Below are 16,210 nucleotides of genomic sequence, written 5' to 3' on the forward strand. Positions count from 1 at the left end.
TTGTTTTGTTTTATTGCAAAACTAATAATGGAATTAGTTGGTACTTTTTCCCTCTTAATTAATTAGGTGATTAAGTAAGCAAATAATGATGCAACTAATTATGCTCAATAAAATAAGTTAGTATACTTACTTGTAGGGGTGTTTATGACGGTTTCTTCTAATTTTATATGTTATCAATTTAATTTATTAATTATCAATTTGTAAATATATTAAATTAATAATTTAGCTAATGAGATATTCATTATTAGTTATGATCTTATTAAATTATTGATTTAATCATAAACTAAACAAACAGTCCAAGAACTAAATATACGAAAATGTCTGAAATTGTTAATCAAATAATTCAATATCAATAATATTTTCTTCAATATAATTTATTTATTAAATTGATTTTGGACACTAATATTTTACTGATGTATTCATAATATTTTAATGTGGGTTGACATTTTTTTATATCTCACTATGTATTTTCATTAGTAAGTGTCACAATCAATAATTTTATTTTTAAAATTTTACAAAGAAAATTATGTTTTAAAGTCCATGAGAAGAGGGGGAAATGGGGAGGGGTATTTTTGGAAATTCATTTCGAATTAGTATAAAAAATTTGGAAAGTTCTTTAAGTTTTTTTTTTTTTTTTTTTGGTAACCAAACTAATAATAGAACTTATGGTGGGTGATTAAATAAGTAAATAATTGTGCTAATAAATATTTTTTGTAAAATAAGTGTACTTGCTATTACTATATATTAATGTCTAGATCCATTGACCCTAAGCAAGAAAAATTAACTATTTTTTCCTAAAATTGATTACATACATTCATTTGTTCATTTTGTACATCTTAAAAGTTTTCCTTTTTTCCCCTTAAAATATCATATTATATAACACATGTTATTAATTCTTTTTCAAGTTTAGAAGTTTATTTAATGATAGTGAGGTACACATTTAAGAAAGTAGGAGCACCTATTCTATATTATATAAAAAAAGGTAGTGTTTGAAAAATATTTTTTAGGAAGTTAATTTGATTGCACTCTATTGGTTATGATTAGTGTTGAGTAGTGTTTTAAAAGGCGGGTCGCGAAATAGCGTCTTACTTAACATAGAGCGAGACATAAGTCTCAGCATTTTGAGTGTTTTTTGTGGATTTTTAAATTATTTATTTACAATATATAGTATTATAACATAAAATTATAAAAATACATCAATAATTTGAAATAATTACAAACATAATTTAGGAAATTCATAGAAAATAAAACTTTTAACACTATTATACAAATATAAATAATTTGATATAAAAAAAGGTAGTGTTTGAAAAATATTTTTTAGGAAGTTAATTTGATTGCACTCTATTGGTTATGATTACTGTTGAGTAGTGTTTTAAAAGGCGGGTCGCGAAATAGCGTTTTACTTAACATAGAGCGAGACATAAGTCTCGGCATTTGGAGTGTTTTTTGTGGATTTTTAAATTATTTATTTACAATATATAGAATTATAACATAAAATTATAAAAATGCATCAATAGTTTGAAATAATTATAAACGTAATTAAGAAAATTTATAGAAAATATAACTTTTAACACTATTATACAAATATAAATAATCCGATATAAAAAAAAAGTCCCCTTTATTAACTTTTTAATGATAAAAGAATCATTATTTCTAAAAATATATAATTATCACATTATTCTGAAAAACAATTGTTTGTCACGATGTGCTTCTTTCTTAGTCATAGTAATAATCTTATGGCTACTTTTGTATCTTATTAGTTATTATATATATACTTTCTCAATTTTTATTGTTTCGTATTTGAAAATCACTAGTTGAATATTAAATTTTTATAATAAAAATTAGCATCGGTAAGCTAACTAAGGAAGGTAAAATGCTTTATACCAACATTTTTTTGCTTTACATAATTTAAAATCGAAATTTCTAATTAAGCGATAGTAAAATAACAAATATTTCATCAAGTTCTGATAACAATTTATTTCTTATAGTCACCCGATCTTTTTTTTTTTTGTTTAAAAAAAATGTGATTTTGAAAATTATTTAATAATTTAGTCAATGAAGTCAATAAGAAAATTATTAATGACATATATTAGAATCAAAATGTTGTGATGTGTTTGGTAATTGTGGCCTGTGGGCACAACAAAATATTGAAGACAGGATATTTTATTTCTATGTTTGGTTCTTTTTTTAAAAAAATAAAATATAAAATTGAGGTTGTAACTCATGTTTTTTAAAATATAAGATGTGAATATTGTATTTTTAGAAGGCATAAAATAAAAAGAGAAACTAAAATGAATCCATTCGAATATTTTGGATAGTCAATCGTTTTAGTTAGGGGTTGACATTGACCTTTTTGATTTTTTTGATTCGATGAACACACAAAAAAAAAATCGAAAATATTTATCCGAAATAAATATTTTAATTTATTTCTTGAGTTTATATTTACAAAGTGATATTTTGCACAACTCTTATGCATATAGTGAAGCTCACATGAAAGAAAGTACATTAACATTTAGATAGTGTTGGACAACACAAATATGCTATCTATGACAAGAGTCACGAGATGCTTGATGTTCGGATCGAAGTCATGATCGAATATAAAACTTGTTTGATAAAGTTAAGTTACATTTTTACTATTTATATGAATTTTAAAAATTAATAATAAGTGTTTAATCTTAACTGTTTGATTTGATCAATTTGCACTCATTAGTCATAATTCATTGGCTTATTGAAATAATTATTAGAGATTCAAATGATGGATATGTAAGCATTACAACTTATATATGTAGTCTTTTTTTAAAAAAAGAATCAAAAACTTTTGCGTGCATTATATTATTTGCTCTATGTATCAAAGTCGATAAGATTCAAAGATATTCATTCTCATTGTAATAAATATGAATCCTCAACGCAAATACTCAAGTAATATATAATTATTGATAGCTTAATTACAACGGCAACTCTTAGATTATTGAATTACAAAGGAAAATACTGAAACAACAAGTAACTAATTATAGGAATAAGAATATAAATAAGAAGTTTAGACTCTGGAAGAAAAATTAAGAGGAACATATCGTTTCTTCGCAATATGCCTGCCCAGTATATTTCGTTCGATATAACAAGGGTCATTTTGTATGCGAGATAAGGTGAAATATGTGAAATTAAGTTTGAGATTAAATTTATGACGTATTTGATAAAAAAAATAAAATAAAATATCGCACATAAAATGTACTCTACCATTTCTTTTACTGTAACGAGCTCTTTCACCACCAATGGCGATTCCCGCCATTTCTCTACCAACTAACTTAACTGTCACAGCCACCATTAAAGTCAATTCAAGCTTCAAAAAGCTTAACAAAACACCCACAAATCCCTTCAATTCATCTCTCAAATCTCTCACCAAATCCGGAAAACTCGACGAAGCTCTTCTTCTGATAGAATCCCAAAAATCTTCTCAACTTGACATCGAGTCTTATTCGTCTCTTCTCCATGCTTGTATTTCGAAGAAATCAGTAGAACATGGTCACAGACTATATATTCACCTTCTTTTGAATTCAAACAAAAGTTTTCTCAACGACCCTTTAATTTTATCTAAGTTAATCACCCTTTTCTCTGTTTGTGATCAGCTAGATGAAGCTCGTCGTGTTTTCGAGCACGCAATTGGAAATGGGAATCGACCCGAATCAGTTTGGGTTGCAATGGCAATTGGGTATTCGAGAAAAAGGTGTTTTAGGGAGGCATTACTGGTTTATTCTCAGATGTTGTTCCGGTCAATTGAACCGGGCAATTTCGCGTTTTCCATGGCTGTGAAAGCTTGTTCGGGGATATCGGATTTGAGGGTTGGTAGGGGTGTTCATGCTCAGATTATTAAAGCTGATAAAGAAGCTGATCAAGTTGTGTACAATGCTCTTTTGGGGATGTATACTGAGTGTGGGTGTTTTCGGGATGTGTTGAAGGTGTTTGAGGAAATGCCTGAGAGAAATGTTGTGAGTTGGAATTCGTTGATCGCGGGTTTTGTTAAGAAAAGACAGGTTTTTGAAGCATTTGAGACTTTTAGGAGAATGCAGAATGAGGATGTGGGATATAGTTGGGTAACTTTTACGACGATTTTAGCTATCTGTTCTCAGGTTACGTACCTTTATTATGGGAGAGAGATACATTCACAAATTGTTAAATCAACTAATGTTCCTGATGTTGTTTTACTAAACTCGCTTTTGGATATGTATGCGAAATGTGGAGTGATGGAGTATTGTAGAAGAGTATTTGAAAGAATGAAGTACAGAGACATAACATCGTGGAATACCGTTATCAATGGGTATGCAATCAATGGATTGATGGGAGAAACAATGAAGTTGTTTAATGAAATGGTCAGTAGTGGAGTTAGGCCGGATGGTGTGACATTTATTGCCTTGTTGTCTGGCTGTAGCCATGCAGGGCTTGCGGATTTAGGCGAGGAATTGTTTGAGAGTATGACTGGAGATTTTGGAATTCGACCTTCCTTGGAGCATTACGCTTGTCTTGTTGATATATTAGGTAGAGCTGGGAAAATTAAAGAGGCACTGCAAGTAGTGGAGAAAATGCCTGTCAAGCCTAGTGGAAGCATTTGGGGCTCACTGCTTAATTCCTGCAGACTTCACGGAAATGTCTCTCTTGCAGAACTTATAGCGGAGCAGTTATTTGAAATGGAACCTAACAACTGCGGGAATTATGTGATACTGTCAAACATTTATGCAAATGCAGGGATGTGGGAGGGAGTTAAAAAAGTGAGAGAGATGATGGAGAATAAGGGAATAAAAAAGGAGGCAGGATGCAGCTGGATACAAGTTAGAAATAAAGTACACACTTTTATGGCTGGTGGTGGTTTTGAATTTCGTAATTCGGATGAATACAAGGAAGTTTGGGATGAGTTATCAGAAGCTATTGAGAAAATTGGGTATAAACCTGATACGAGAGTTGTCCTTCATGATGTAAGCGAGGAAACAAAAGCAGAGTGGATATGTGGGCATAGTGAACGGCTTGCTACTGTATTTGGTTTGATTCAAACTGGTTCTGGTATTCCAATTAGAGTGACAAAAAATATTCGTATTTGTGCTGATTGTCACTCTTGGATGAAGTTTGTGTCCGAAATAACAAGAAGAAGGATTATAGTGAGAGATACAAACCGATTCCACCATTTCGACCAAGGGAAATGCTCTTGCAATGAATACTGGTGATCCTCATAGTTGTTATTTTGTAAGTACTTCCATCAAGATCTTTTATCTTAACTATGTACTAAATCAGAAAAATATTGGTTCTTTCGAAACACATTCTTGTCATTTCTATGAAAATTGAACGTCTTGCTGAAAAAATGGAGTTCTTTGCTTTTCTTTTTACAAGTTGAAAGAATTTTGTGAACCCGGAATTTGTTGTATTCAAATGAGGCTTTTTCTCAGTTCCAATGAGGAATTCTGACCATCTCATCTAATAGATGTTAAGAGAATGTTTTTGTTTACTTAATTATGTCTTTAATATTCCCCGTCATGTGCACCAACATGTGAAATTCTTCTTGATAATGAGCAGCAGATCTCCGCAAGTTCTAATATTACCTTTAATTGTATGACCATCTCATCTAAAAGATTGAGTTGTAAGAGATGATATACTTATTCGTTTAATTATGTTTTCAACAAATAGATTGCAAATATCTTTAAACTTCTCATCACTTGCGGAGGGCGAATCTTGACCATAACTTCAACTTTATACATTTTTTGTAGCTTCACACTTCCCATCACACTCAAACTAGTAATAAAAATCATCTATATTACAACCAAGCAAAACAAACAAACAAAAAGAACGAAAAGGTAAGGAAGAAATTGGATTCTAGAGTGTCGACATAATTTTCATATATACAGTAAGCTCTCATGTAGCTAGCGGCCAGTGATATCAGTAAAATTGTTGGTTGCATTAGAAGCTGATGATCCAGTAATCATGGATGAGTTTGCGATTGTTATCGTATCCATGCTAACAAAATTAGGCCTGCTAGGAGTTCTTCTATCTGCGCTACGATCACTTAATAGCATGACAACAATTTCAGACATGCTTGGCCTAAGATTTGGAGGTGATTGTGTACAAATTAAGGCAATCTCTAAGATTTTCTTCACTTCTTGTTCGCTGTATTCACTGACATCTAAAGTTTCATCCACCAGTTTTACATGCATGCCAGCTTCGTGAAATTTTCACGCCTATTTTGACAAGGTGACAAGTGCATTTCGAATAGGAAAGCTTTGTTGGAAGAAAGAACTTAGTGATAATATGAAAAGAAGATGAAATTTGAAAATGAGAACAGACCTGTTCAAGGAGATATTCAGTTTCTTGCATATGATTGCTCCTCCATCCACTGATTATTTCAAGAACAACAACACAAAAGCCATGGACGTCAACTTTCTCTGTTAGATGCCCATGAATTGCATATTCTGGTGCAGTATATCCCCTGTTTCAATTAGATCTCATTGATATGTTTGCTGTTCTCATAATGTTTTTACTGATGTAAGGAAAGAAACTCGAGCAGTTTGACTTACAAGGTACCAGCAAACTTAGTGCTGACATGACTCTGATCCCCAGGTAAAAGTCTTACAAGCCCAAAATCAGCAATTTTTGGCTGGAATTCATGGTCTAGTAGAATGTTACTGGATTTTATATCTCTATGGATGATGCAGACGTGGAATTGCTCGTGCAAGTAGGTAAGACCACGAGCTGTGCCAATGATTATATCATACCATTGCTTCCAGTTGAGCATCCCTTGTTTGTCACCTGCAAAACCATGAAAGGTAGGATCTGTTTAAATTTTTATCGAGCATAAAGATTTGACTTGACTACCTTCTCAAAAAAGAAGAAGAAGATTTGACTTGACTAGGAGAAAAAATAATTGGTCGTATAGACAAAATCAACCATATAAGTATCTTTCAAGGTTGCCATTTGCCATGTATTCATAAATAAGTACTAGCTCTGCTCCCTTGTTAGAACATCCCAAAAGACGGATGAGATTGCGATGATGGACGTTGCTGATAAGCCTAACTTCAGTATCAAAATCTGCTTTTGCTCTGCTAGATACCATTGCTAGCTTTTTAACAGCAACTACATGTCCATTTTTCAAAGTCCCCTGTTCAATAACATTAATATCATCCTATGAACTAAATTTGGAGGATAAATGAGTAGGATTCGGTCAACTGTTTCAGCATTACCTACCTTGTATACATCACCAAAACCACCTTCACCGAGTTATTACTTTCATTGAAATCTTTTGTAGCAATTTTTAGATAATTTAATCTGTAGTTCACAGGACCTCTCAGCTCTGTTGCTCCCAGTATATTACCTGAACACGAGCTACGATATCATTTACTACATAAATTAACATAAGGACAAATGAAAGAAGAAAAGAGAACCCCAAGTTCCATCAAGGCCAATCACAAGGGGCCAAGCAGAGGAACTCAAGGACTTATATAATGCTTGTTCTGACTTGCAGAAAGTGATTCTATTGGTTTTCCAATATAGTTATCGTCTACTTCTTTGAAATTATTTGTGTTTAGCTTCATTTGTTGCTTTTAATTCTTATCTTTATCTTGTTTCGTACATTGGATCACATCAAAATGATAAGGTGATCTTCCAAGTTTTACCTCTGTCTGCTGCCTGTGGTTTTCTTGATTGTCTATACAATAGGAACACAGCCAGTACAATCATAAGAAGTCCTACACCTCCACCTACACCCCCAATGATGATTTTCTTCTTGTTTGAGCTTCCTGCATAAAGCACCACCACCAATTTTTAGTTCATCTTAAAATGAATGAGGGATAATACATAAGCAGACGCTCAAACATGGCCACACCTGGAAACTAAGAAGACCAACTATGAGAGTGCACATCTAGACACATCAACTTGATCTTAACTGACAACTAAACACTGCAACTCATCAGTCGTCCCCTGTGTGTCTCTGGACACCCGATGCTGGCGTGGAACATAAATTTTGGAGGTGTCTGGATGATCATTTTGTAAGTTGGAGTGTTCAATTGACATGGTGAAACGATTTGAGGTGTCTAGATGTGCTATGCCAATCATGAATTAATAATAGTAAGGTTTGGAAAAAGAGAGCTCCATGTCCTTCCTCCTTCACCAAGGAATGATCTGATATCAGTTATCTGGTTATCAGGAAAAAAGGCTCTATTCAAGAACCTTATAAAACAGGCTCCATCGAGAGCCCTTCCTTCCGCATGTTTAGGCGAACAGCCTTTTATGTTTGTATATGCCACTGTCAAGCAATCTTGTCAGCCGCTTGCAGTGATGGTTTCAGCGCATTGTGCTACTCCATAGACAGTAACACTAGCTTCTTTCTTATTCGTGGCTGCAACGAAGCCACAAATTCTTTGAGTTCCCATGATAAGATCATTCAAAAGCTCTAGTACCATAAGGTTCAAAGCATGCGGCTGATGAGCTGTTCGATTTCCGCAGAAGTCCTTATTTGCTGGACTTGTAGCTTCATGGTAGAAATTGTTGCACTCATACCTTAAAAAAAATGCATCATTAGAGTATTAGAAGTGTTTGGATCACCTTCTTACTTTCTAACATAATCAACCATTTTCATGCTCATGAATCTTCTTAATACAATAACATACCCAGTATAGTCCCACAAAGTGAGACCTGGAAGGGTAGAGTGCATGCAGACCTTACCCTTACCTCAGAAGTGGAAAGGTTGTTTCTGATAGACCCTCGGCTCAAGGAAAAACGAATCAAAGCAATCTAGAAAAAGAAGTAACAGATGTGGAAACATAACAAAGCATGCTGTACAGTAACTACATCAAATCAAATCTTCTTTTAGTAACTTGTTATTCACTGCTACCACTATGGGCTTCAACCTACAACAATTAGAAAATAGGCTGCTTCAGAAAGTGGATGGATATTGCACATAAAAAGGTAAGGAATACTTCTACTTGTCACAGTGTTGAGTTTCAGTGACATTTTTCCTGTGAATCAAAGATTACCAGAGGAATAAAGAGGATTTCACACCAAACAAGATTGTTTAATTGAAATAACGCTTTGGAATACTGAAACTAATAGCTTAGTTCTTACTTGAATTAATGCCAATAATGACTAAAATATTGCTAATATGATTATCCTGATTAAGCTCGAGGCTGCTGCATAGTATTCACTTTTTCTGTTTCAATTTGTTTGTCTTATTTTCCTTTTTAGTTCGTCTGAAAAAGAATGCCTCTTCCCTTTTTTTTTTGACAACTCTTTGATTCTAACTTTTCACATGACATGTTTAAGACCATAAGATTAAAGGACATGTTGATACATTTTACATATCTTTAGTTTAATACCACAAGATTCAGAAGTTTTTTTTACTTTCTTAAACTCAGTGCCAAGTCAAAATCAAACAAACGAAATGAAACGGAGGGAGTAGTACTTAAAGGTTCAGTTAAAATTGTGCAAGTCCCTAGAGATATCTGAGAAAGAAACTAACCTGAGGAAGCAACCATCATCGGTAACACGAGCACCATTAGCACCCGCGCAAGTTGTTATGTGAGAAACTGCAGTATCGAAACAGGAGACACAGCTTTTGACATATACTTTCTGCACATGACCATAGCATACACAGACTGTTGTGTGGTGGCAAAACGTTTATCATGTTTAGATAACTGGTTCCTTAAATCACCAAAACTTTCATTAAGCCTTTTGAAGAATCAGGTAAATTTGTTGCATTATATGTACTACAGCCTTCGTCTAACAGGTTGGTTTGTGGATCGGAAACAACTGGCTTCTGCATCGCTAAACAACAGTTAAACGCCACTGTGAACAACCAGCTCCACCACCAGACGTACTTAGCCATGTCTGAGAATTTGATCCACAGAAATTTATGTTATAATGCAATTGAAATGACTAAAGGTTTGAAGGGTAGATATTTATTCCATGTGTTTGGGCAGGGTCGGAACCAGGTAGAGGCTAGGAGGTTCATCTGACCCCCTTCGACAGAAAATTACCCTGTTTATATATGATTTAGATTATTGTTATGTATAAATAGTAGATGTTGAACCCCCCTTTAACGTCTTCGTGTGTTAACTGTTCATATTTTGATCCCCTCGGTGAAGACTTTGGCTCGGCCACTGTGTTTTGGGTAGGTTCAAATATACCTCCGAGCAGTTTTGGTCCTTTATATTTGTCAAAAGAGAGCACTTTTGGTTTTCGTCCAAAAATATTAAACTGATTGTGGTTATATATTTAACAGGAAAAAGGATCATCTAGCCGGAAGTCTCGACTCGAACTTGGAGCAAGGTATGTGCAAACCTTACCCTACCTCGTAAAGTTAGAGAAGTTGTTCCCCATACACCCTCGGCTCAAGTAACACATCTCAACACAGTTTGAGAAAAGGAATACGGAAATGAAAGCAGTAACAACAACGAACTAAAGCGCAATAATATTTGTTTTGGAGACTTTCTTGGTAAGACTATGAAGATATATTACTCCTATGTAGTTCCATTTTAATAGAGGATTACACAATGCTCTCTATATTCCAATTAAGGATGATGAAAAAAGGCACCATTTTATATTAAAGCATAATTTAAATTTATTTTTGGCTTTATCCGCGCTGATGTTGTCATGACATGCTTAATACCACAAGTTGCTAAAGTCTACTTTTGTAGTACACATCGACGCATAAATTGAAATGGTGGAAATAATTCTCTTGTTTGTTATTTCTCTTAATATATTTCAAGTAAATATATTTTTTTATTTTTAAGGTTGAATCAGAAGTAGATACATGCATAAGTTCAAAATATCATTTCCCAAAAGTAGTGTAACTAATCAAATTGGACAAAGAGGTCATTTTCTTTGTTTTCTTAGTTGCTCAAAGTGGACCATTAACTTGTCTTCTCCTTCTAATGTAACATCAACTTTATGTGGTGTGAATCCGAATTAGAGTTGTGCTTTCATGCAGATATCGAACATCTGATGATGAAAAGCCAACTGAATTATTGTATTGAAGTGGCCCTAGTAAGGTTACATCATGTGAAAGCTTCTCTTCTGTTTGTTGTTGGATTAATCACTAGAATCCATGAAATATCGAATGTTGTTTAACCTTTGTGACAGTTAACTGCCCTCTATTCATACGCCTTGGTGGGAAGAGTTATCTGACACCTGACACCTGTGTTGGTGGAAATTACTTGGTACATAATAATGTGGGGTTAATTCGTTACACACTTAATAAGTGTTCTATTATACATTATTTTCCTTTTATCTTTATTGCTAGTAACATTTATTTTGTTGAAAGGTGGTATAGTTTGCCAATTGGTTGGATGGCATTTTACAATATAAAGAAGAATTGTTGTTAATATGTCTCTAAAGAATCTTAGTGATTCCAACAAACTTTGCAGAAACATGAATTTACCAAGTTTAATGAAACAGTGAAGAACAAAAGAATAGAAGAATTGAGATTAATTCACAAATCTAAAATTTGTAAATCACGTACCAGAATTTGGAAAATTTTTAATAGGAAAAAGATCAAGTCCACTGAACTCACAGTGTCCCCTTAAGGAAATTAAACCCCTCTAGTATTCGAGGTTTGATTTGGAATATGACCTCCAAGTGTAAAAGAGTTAATACCTCATATGGTCACTCAACTATGCACTCTTCTCTCAGAAAGTCACTCAACTTTCAATTTTCACTCAAAAGTCACTCAACTATGCACTTCTTTCTCAGAAAGTACCTCAACTTTGAATTTTAACTCAAAAGTCACTCAACTATCCACTCTTTCCTCAGAAAGTCACTCAATCTATTAAATTATTTTTTAATTAAAAATTGTTAACATTAATTATTTATATAACAAACCAAAAATTTTAATAAATAAATTAAACCATTTAGTGATCCACCCACGTAACCCGACCCATTAAAAAACATGATATGACCCATTTTGTTTTGTCTTTAATCCTAATTCAAGGTTTAAAGAGAGGGATTAATTTAGGATTAAAGATAAAATAAAATGGGTCATATCATATTTTTTAATGGGTCGGGTTAGGTGGTGGATCACTAAATGATTTAATTTATTTTTTAAAATTTTTGGTTTGTTAGTTTTGACTTGATACAGAGTTTAAGAAGATAAAGAGACTTTTGAATTTGTCTTAGATTAAAGATATGTATGAAGTACCAAAATGTCATTTAATCTTATGGTTTATACATATCAATCAGAAAATTGAAATTAAAGAGATGCCAAAACAAGGAAAAAGAATTATTTTTGTAATAGACGAAAAATGAAAGTAAAACAAACCAATTGAATCACACGGAATAATATTTAATGCTACCAAGAGCAATTTCGAAAGAATTATATAAATGTTCTACTCTTTATTGTACTTGCATGTTTTTACTATTTATATGAACATGACTATATAAGAATCATTATGGGGCCAACCAACATAATGTCTATACCTCAACTTGTTTGGAACAGAAGCGTAGTTGTTGTTTGTTACAACATACTAGCGGCCGGTGAAATCACTAAAAGTGTTGGTTGCAGTTGAAGCTGATGATCCTGTAGTCATGGATGCGTCGAATGCATTACTCTTATCCATGCTAATGATAGTAGGCCTGCTTGGAGTTCTTGATTCTGTGCTACGATCGCTTAATAGCATCACAACAACTTCAGACATGCTTGGCCTAAGATTTGCTGGTGACTGTGTGCACATTAACGCGATCTCTATGACTTTCTTCACTTCTTGTTCGTTGTATTCGTTGGGGTCTAATGTCTCGTCCACTAGTTTTACAGGCGTGCCAGTTTCATGAAGCTTCCACGCCTATTTCACCATGCCAAGATTAGATAGGACTCGCGAAAAGGTGATAGTTTAGATGTGTTTTATCATTAACTCAAAGAAAGATTGTATATTTGAAAATGAGAACAGACCTGTTCGAGTAGATATTCAGTGACAGGCTCGATTTGCATATCGTTGCTCCTCCTTCCACTGATTATTTCAAGAACGACAACCCCAAAGCTATAGACGTCAACTTTCTCTGTTAGATGTCCATGAATTGCATATTCTGGTGCAGTATATCCCCTGTATCATTATATCACATTGAGTTCTTCGTGTTTTTTGCATAATGCCTTTACTTATATCAGGAAACTCGTAAAGTTAGACTTACAATGTACCAGCAAACTTAGTGCTAACATGACTTTGATCCTCAGGTAAAAGTCTTACAAGCCCAAAATCAGCTATCTTTGGCTGGAATTCGTCGTCTAGTAGAATGTTGCTGGATTTTATATCTCGATGGATGATGCAGACGTGGAATTGCTCGTGCAAGTATGCAAGGCCACGAGCTGTGCCAAAGATTATATTGAATCTTTGCTTCCAGTTGAGCATCCCTCGTCTGTCGCCTGCAAAACCATGAGAGGTAAAATGACTACTTTTAAGACTTTTCCTTGATTTGACTCGGAGAAAATAGTAAGGCGGATAGACAAAAATATCAACCATATAAGTATCTTTCGAGGCTGCCATTTGCCATGTATTCGTAAACAAGTAGTAGGTCTGATGCTTTGTTTGAACATCCCAAGAGACGGATGAGATTGCGATGATGGACATTACTGATAAGACGAACTTCAGTCTCAAAATCTGCTTTCGCTCTGCTTGACATGATTGCTAGTTTTTTAACAGCTACTACATTTCCGTTTTTCAAAGTTCCCTGTTCAATAACATTAGGGTCACCAAATGAATAATACATCAAAAATCGAAGATCATCTAGTCCATATGACTAAAATTAGGATCTTCAACTGTTTTCGTGTTACATACCTTGTATACATCACCAAAACCGCCTTCACCAAGTTTATTACTTTCGTTGAAATCTTTGGTAGCAATTTTTAGATCCTTGAAGCTATAGCTCACCGGGCCTCTCAGCTCAGTTGCTCCCAGTATATTACCTGAATATGAACTACTATATCAGTTAACAACATGAATAAATGGAAGGACGAAACAGAACTAAAGAAGATTCAGAAATGATCATCCGAATTTGACCTCTCTCAGCTGTCTTTGGCTTTCTTGATAGTCGATACCATAGGAAAACAGCCAATACAATCAAAAGAAGTCCTACACCTCCAACAACACCTCCAATAATGGCGGCTTTCTTCTTGTTTGAACTTCCTACATAAGCAACACCACCATCATAAACTTGTCTTAAAACGAGCTAATACTAGTAAGAGTTGAGAAAAAGAGAGGTTCATTTCCTACCTCCTCCGCCAAGAAATGGTGTTATATCAGTTGTCGTGTTATCAGCAAAAAAAGCTCTATCCGAGTACCTCATAAAACACGCTGCATCAACAGCCCTTCCTTCTGCATATTTAGGTAAACAGCCTTCTATGTTCTTATATGCAACTGCCAAACAATCTCGGCAACCACTTTCCGTTATGCTTTCAGCACACTGTGCTACTCCGTAGACAGTAACACCGGATGCTTCCCTTTTTGTGGCTGCGAAGAAGTCACTAATTCTTGGAGTTGCTGTACTAAGATCATTCAAGAGTTGTAGTGCCACGGGGCTTAAAGCATTCGCTTGAGAAGATGTTCTGTTCCCACAGATCTCAGCATTTCCTGGTTGTGTAGTATCTTGGTAGAAGTTGTTGCTCTCGTACCTTTAAAAGAGGCATCGATAGAGCAATGAGTTAATGATTTAGAAGGTATTCCACATCTATGTTGCTCGGATCCTCCGAAAATGAGTTAAACTTTTGAATGATCCAACACACACTGGACAACATTTTTCAAGGATCCGAGCAACATAGGTTTATGGTAAAGTTCTACTTCTCATAGTGTTGAGTTTTCACGATCTTCTTTCAATCGAAGATTGCCACAACCAGATACACATGATCTCACATCAAACAAGATGGTTTACAATTACAATTCATGATTCTTCAAAGAAATGAAACTTTAAGCAAGACTCAACAACTCTGATGTGAAAATACTAAGAGCAATTGCATAAGATTTTGAACCAAACTTAAGGGAACCAAAAATAGAATAACTTTAACCGCGTATTCACTGTCCTCAAGGAACTTATTCCCCTGCTACGTTGTTTCTTCATATATGGAGAAGTAATTCCTTCATAGGAAATTCGAGTTCAACAAAAACTTAAATCACCACACAACATGAGTATTTCAAAGAGTTAAGCTTAGAAGAACAACACCACTAGCTCTTATCAATTTACGTTGTTCAGACTCTTTAAAAACATCAACTATTCAAAAGTAGTGCATTATGAGAGGATAATCCGGCAAAAGCATAACATAATTGAGTCTATATTACTAGAAGAAACTTATAAAGTCGACTCAAACTTGTTTTCAGGTGAATTGAACTCACCTGAGGAAGCAACCATCATAAGTAACACGAGCGCCATTCGCGCCAGAGCAAGTTCTGATGAGAGAAACAGCAGAATCATAACAGGAAACACAATCAGCTCTTGACAAATACTTTCTGCATTCAATCATAGCATAAACAGCCTGTTGTGTCGTGGCGAATCGCTTGTCTTGATTAGACAATTGATTCCTTAGATCAACAAAACTAGCATTAAGCCTTCTGAAGAAATCAGGTAAATTTGTTGCATTGTATTGACTGCATCCTTTGCCTAATAAGTTTGTTTGTGGCTGCGAAAAAACCGGATTCTGCATTAATACAGAACCGATAATCACTACCATCAATCGCCACCACCAGACATAGCTAGCCATGTCTTAGAGTTATTTGATACAAATGAATTGAAATAAGATTAGGGGTTTGAAGATGAAAGCTTAGTTTTTATATATACACAACAGAAATAGTCAACAAAATGTACACCTTCCCGTATCAATTTATGTGACACAATAGAAATTTCTCAAATTCAAATTTTTAAACTTCGTTTGTTTATTCAGACATAGAAACTTTAAATTGCTATATTTGAAAATTACTATAAACTCAAAATTTTAATTGTGTCACGTAAATTGGGAGAGTGGGAGTATGATGACAACATGGATGTATGGTCAATGTTTTGATAATCTGTTGGAAATGAGCTAGAAGATTAGACTAGAATATTTTCTGTATTATTCTTATGGATTTGATAAAAAAAAAAGGTTTTTAGCAAGAATGGTCCCTGAAATTTTAGGGTGGGTCTATTTTAGTCTCTTTTGTTTTATACTGCACATATATGGTTCTTTAAGTTTGCAAAATGTTAAGCACTTTTAGTCCATCTAATAGAACAT

The 16,210-nt window shown here is 34.0% G+C and overlaps 2 protein-coding genes and 1 pseudogene across 4 annotated transcripts; 1 reads left to right on the forward strand and 2 right to left on the reverse strand.

Moving 5' to 3' along the window:
- The first annotated feature begins 3,223 nt into the window (after nt 1–3,223).
- LOC107003165 (pentatricopeptide repeat-containing protein At3g14330) lies at nt 3,224–11,307 on the forward strand. Of its 3 annotated transcripts, none has more exons than XM_015201439.2 (2): nt 3,224–5,229; nt 10,250–11,307. In XM_015201439.2, exon 1 carries the CDS (start codon nt 3,270–3,272, stop codon nt 5,208–5,210), a length of 1,941 nt encoding a protein of 646 aa, XP_015056925.1. In that variant the 5' UTR covers nt 3,224–3,269; the 3' UTR covers nt 5,211–5,229; nt 10,250–11,307. The 3 variants fall into 3 exon arrangements, 2 of the variants coding, with proteins under 2 accessions (XP_015056925.1, XP_027768947.1); XM_027913146.1 differs by lacking the exon at nt 10,250–11,307 and adding an exon at nt 9,384–9,401; XR_003575291.1 differs by lacking the exon at nt 3,224–5,229 and adding an exon at nt 10,031–10,138.
- On the reverse strand, nt 5,676–10,256 carry LOC107003166 (annotated as a pseudogene).
- Nucleotides 11,308–12,231: 924 nt separating the features above from the next.
- Nucleotides 12,232–15,812, reverse strand: LOC107003255 (cold-responsive protein kinase 1-like). The gene is made up of 8 exons (XM_015201557.2): nt 15,339–15,812; nt 14,226–14,623; nt 14,013–14,138; nt 13,791–13,918; nt 13,473–13,683; nt 13,147–13,378; nt 12,911–13,061; nt 12,232–12,803 (listed from the first exon to the last, which is right to left on the reverse strand). The coding sequence occupies exons 1-8, from the start codon at nt 15,701–15,703 to the stop codon at nt 12,489–12,491; spliced, it is 1,926 nt and encodes a 641-aa protein (XP_015057043.1). The 5' UTR covers nt 15,704–15,812; the 3' UTR covers nt 12,232–12,488.
- Nucleotides 15,813–16,210: the final 398 nt, after the last annotated feature.

This window comes from Solanum pennellii, chromosome 11, assembly GCF_001406875.1.
Source record: "Solanum pennellii chromosome 11, SPENNV200".
In the NCBI taxonomy this organism is placed as follows: Eukaryota; Viridiplantae; Streptophyta; class Magnoliopsida; order Solanales; family Solanaceae; genus Solanum; species Solanum pennellii.

Excerpts from the sequence above, each read along its gene's own strand:
- LOC107003165 (XM_015201439.2), top strand. The coding sequence starts at position 3,270 with ATGGCGATTCCCGCCATTTCTCTACCAACTAACTTAACTGTCACAGCC.
- LOC107003255 (XM_015201557.2), bottom strand. The coding sequence starts at position 15,703 with ATGGCTAGCTATGTCTGGTGGTGGCGATTGATGGTAGTGATTATCGGT. Across the intron at positions 13,684-13,790 it reads GTTTTGGTGATGTATACAAG|GGAACTTTGAAAAACGGAAA; the intron begins GTATGTAACACG and ends GTTATTGAACAG. Across the intron at positions 13,379-13,472 it reads CCTCGAAAGATACTTATATG|GCGACAGACGAGGGATGCTC; the intron begins GTTGATATTTTT and ends ATGGTTTTGCAG.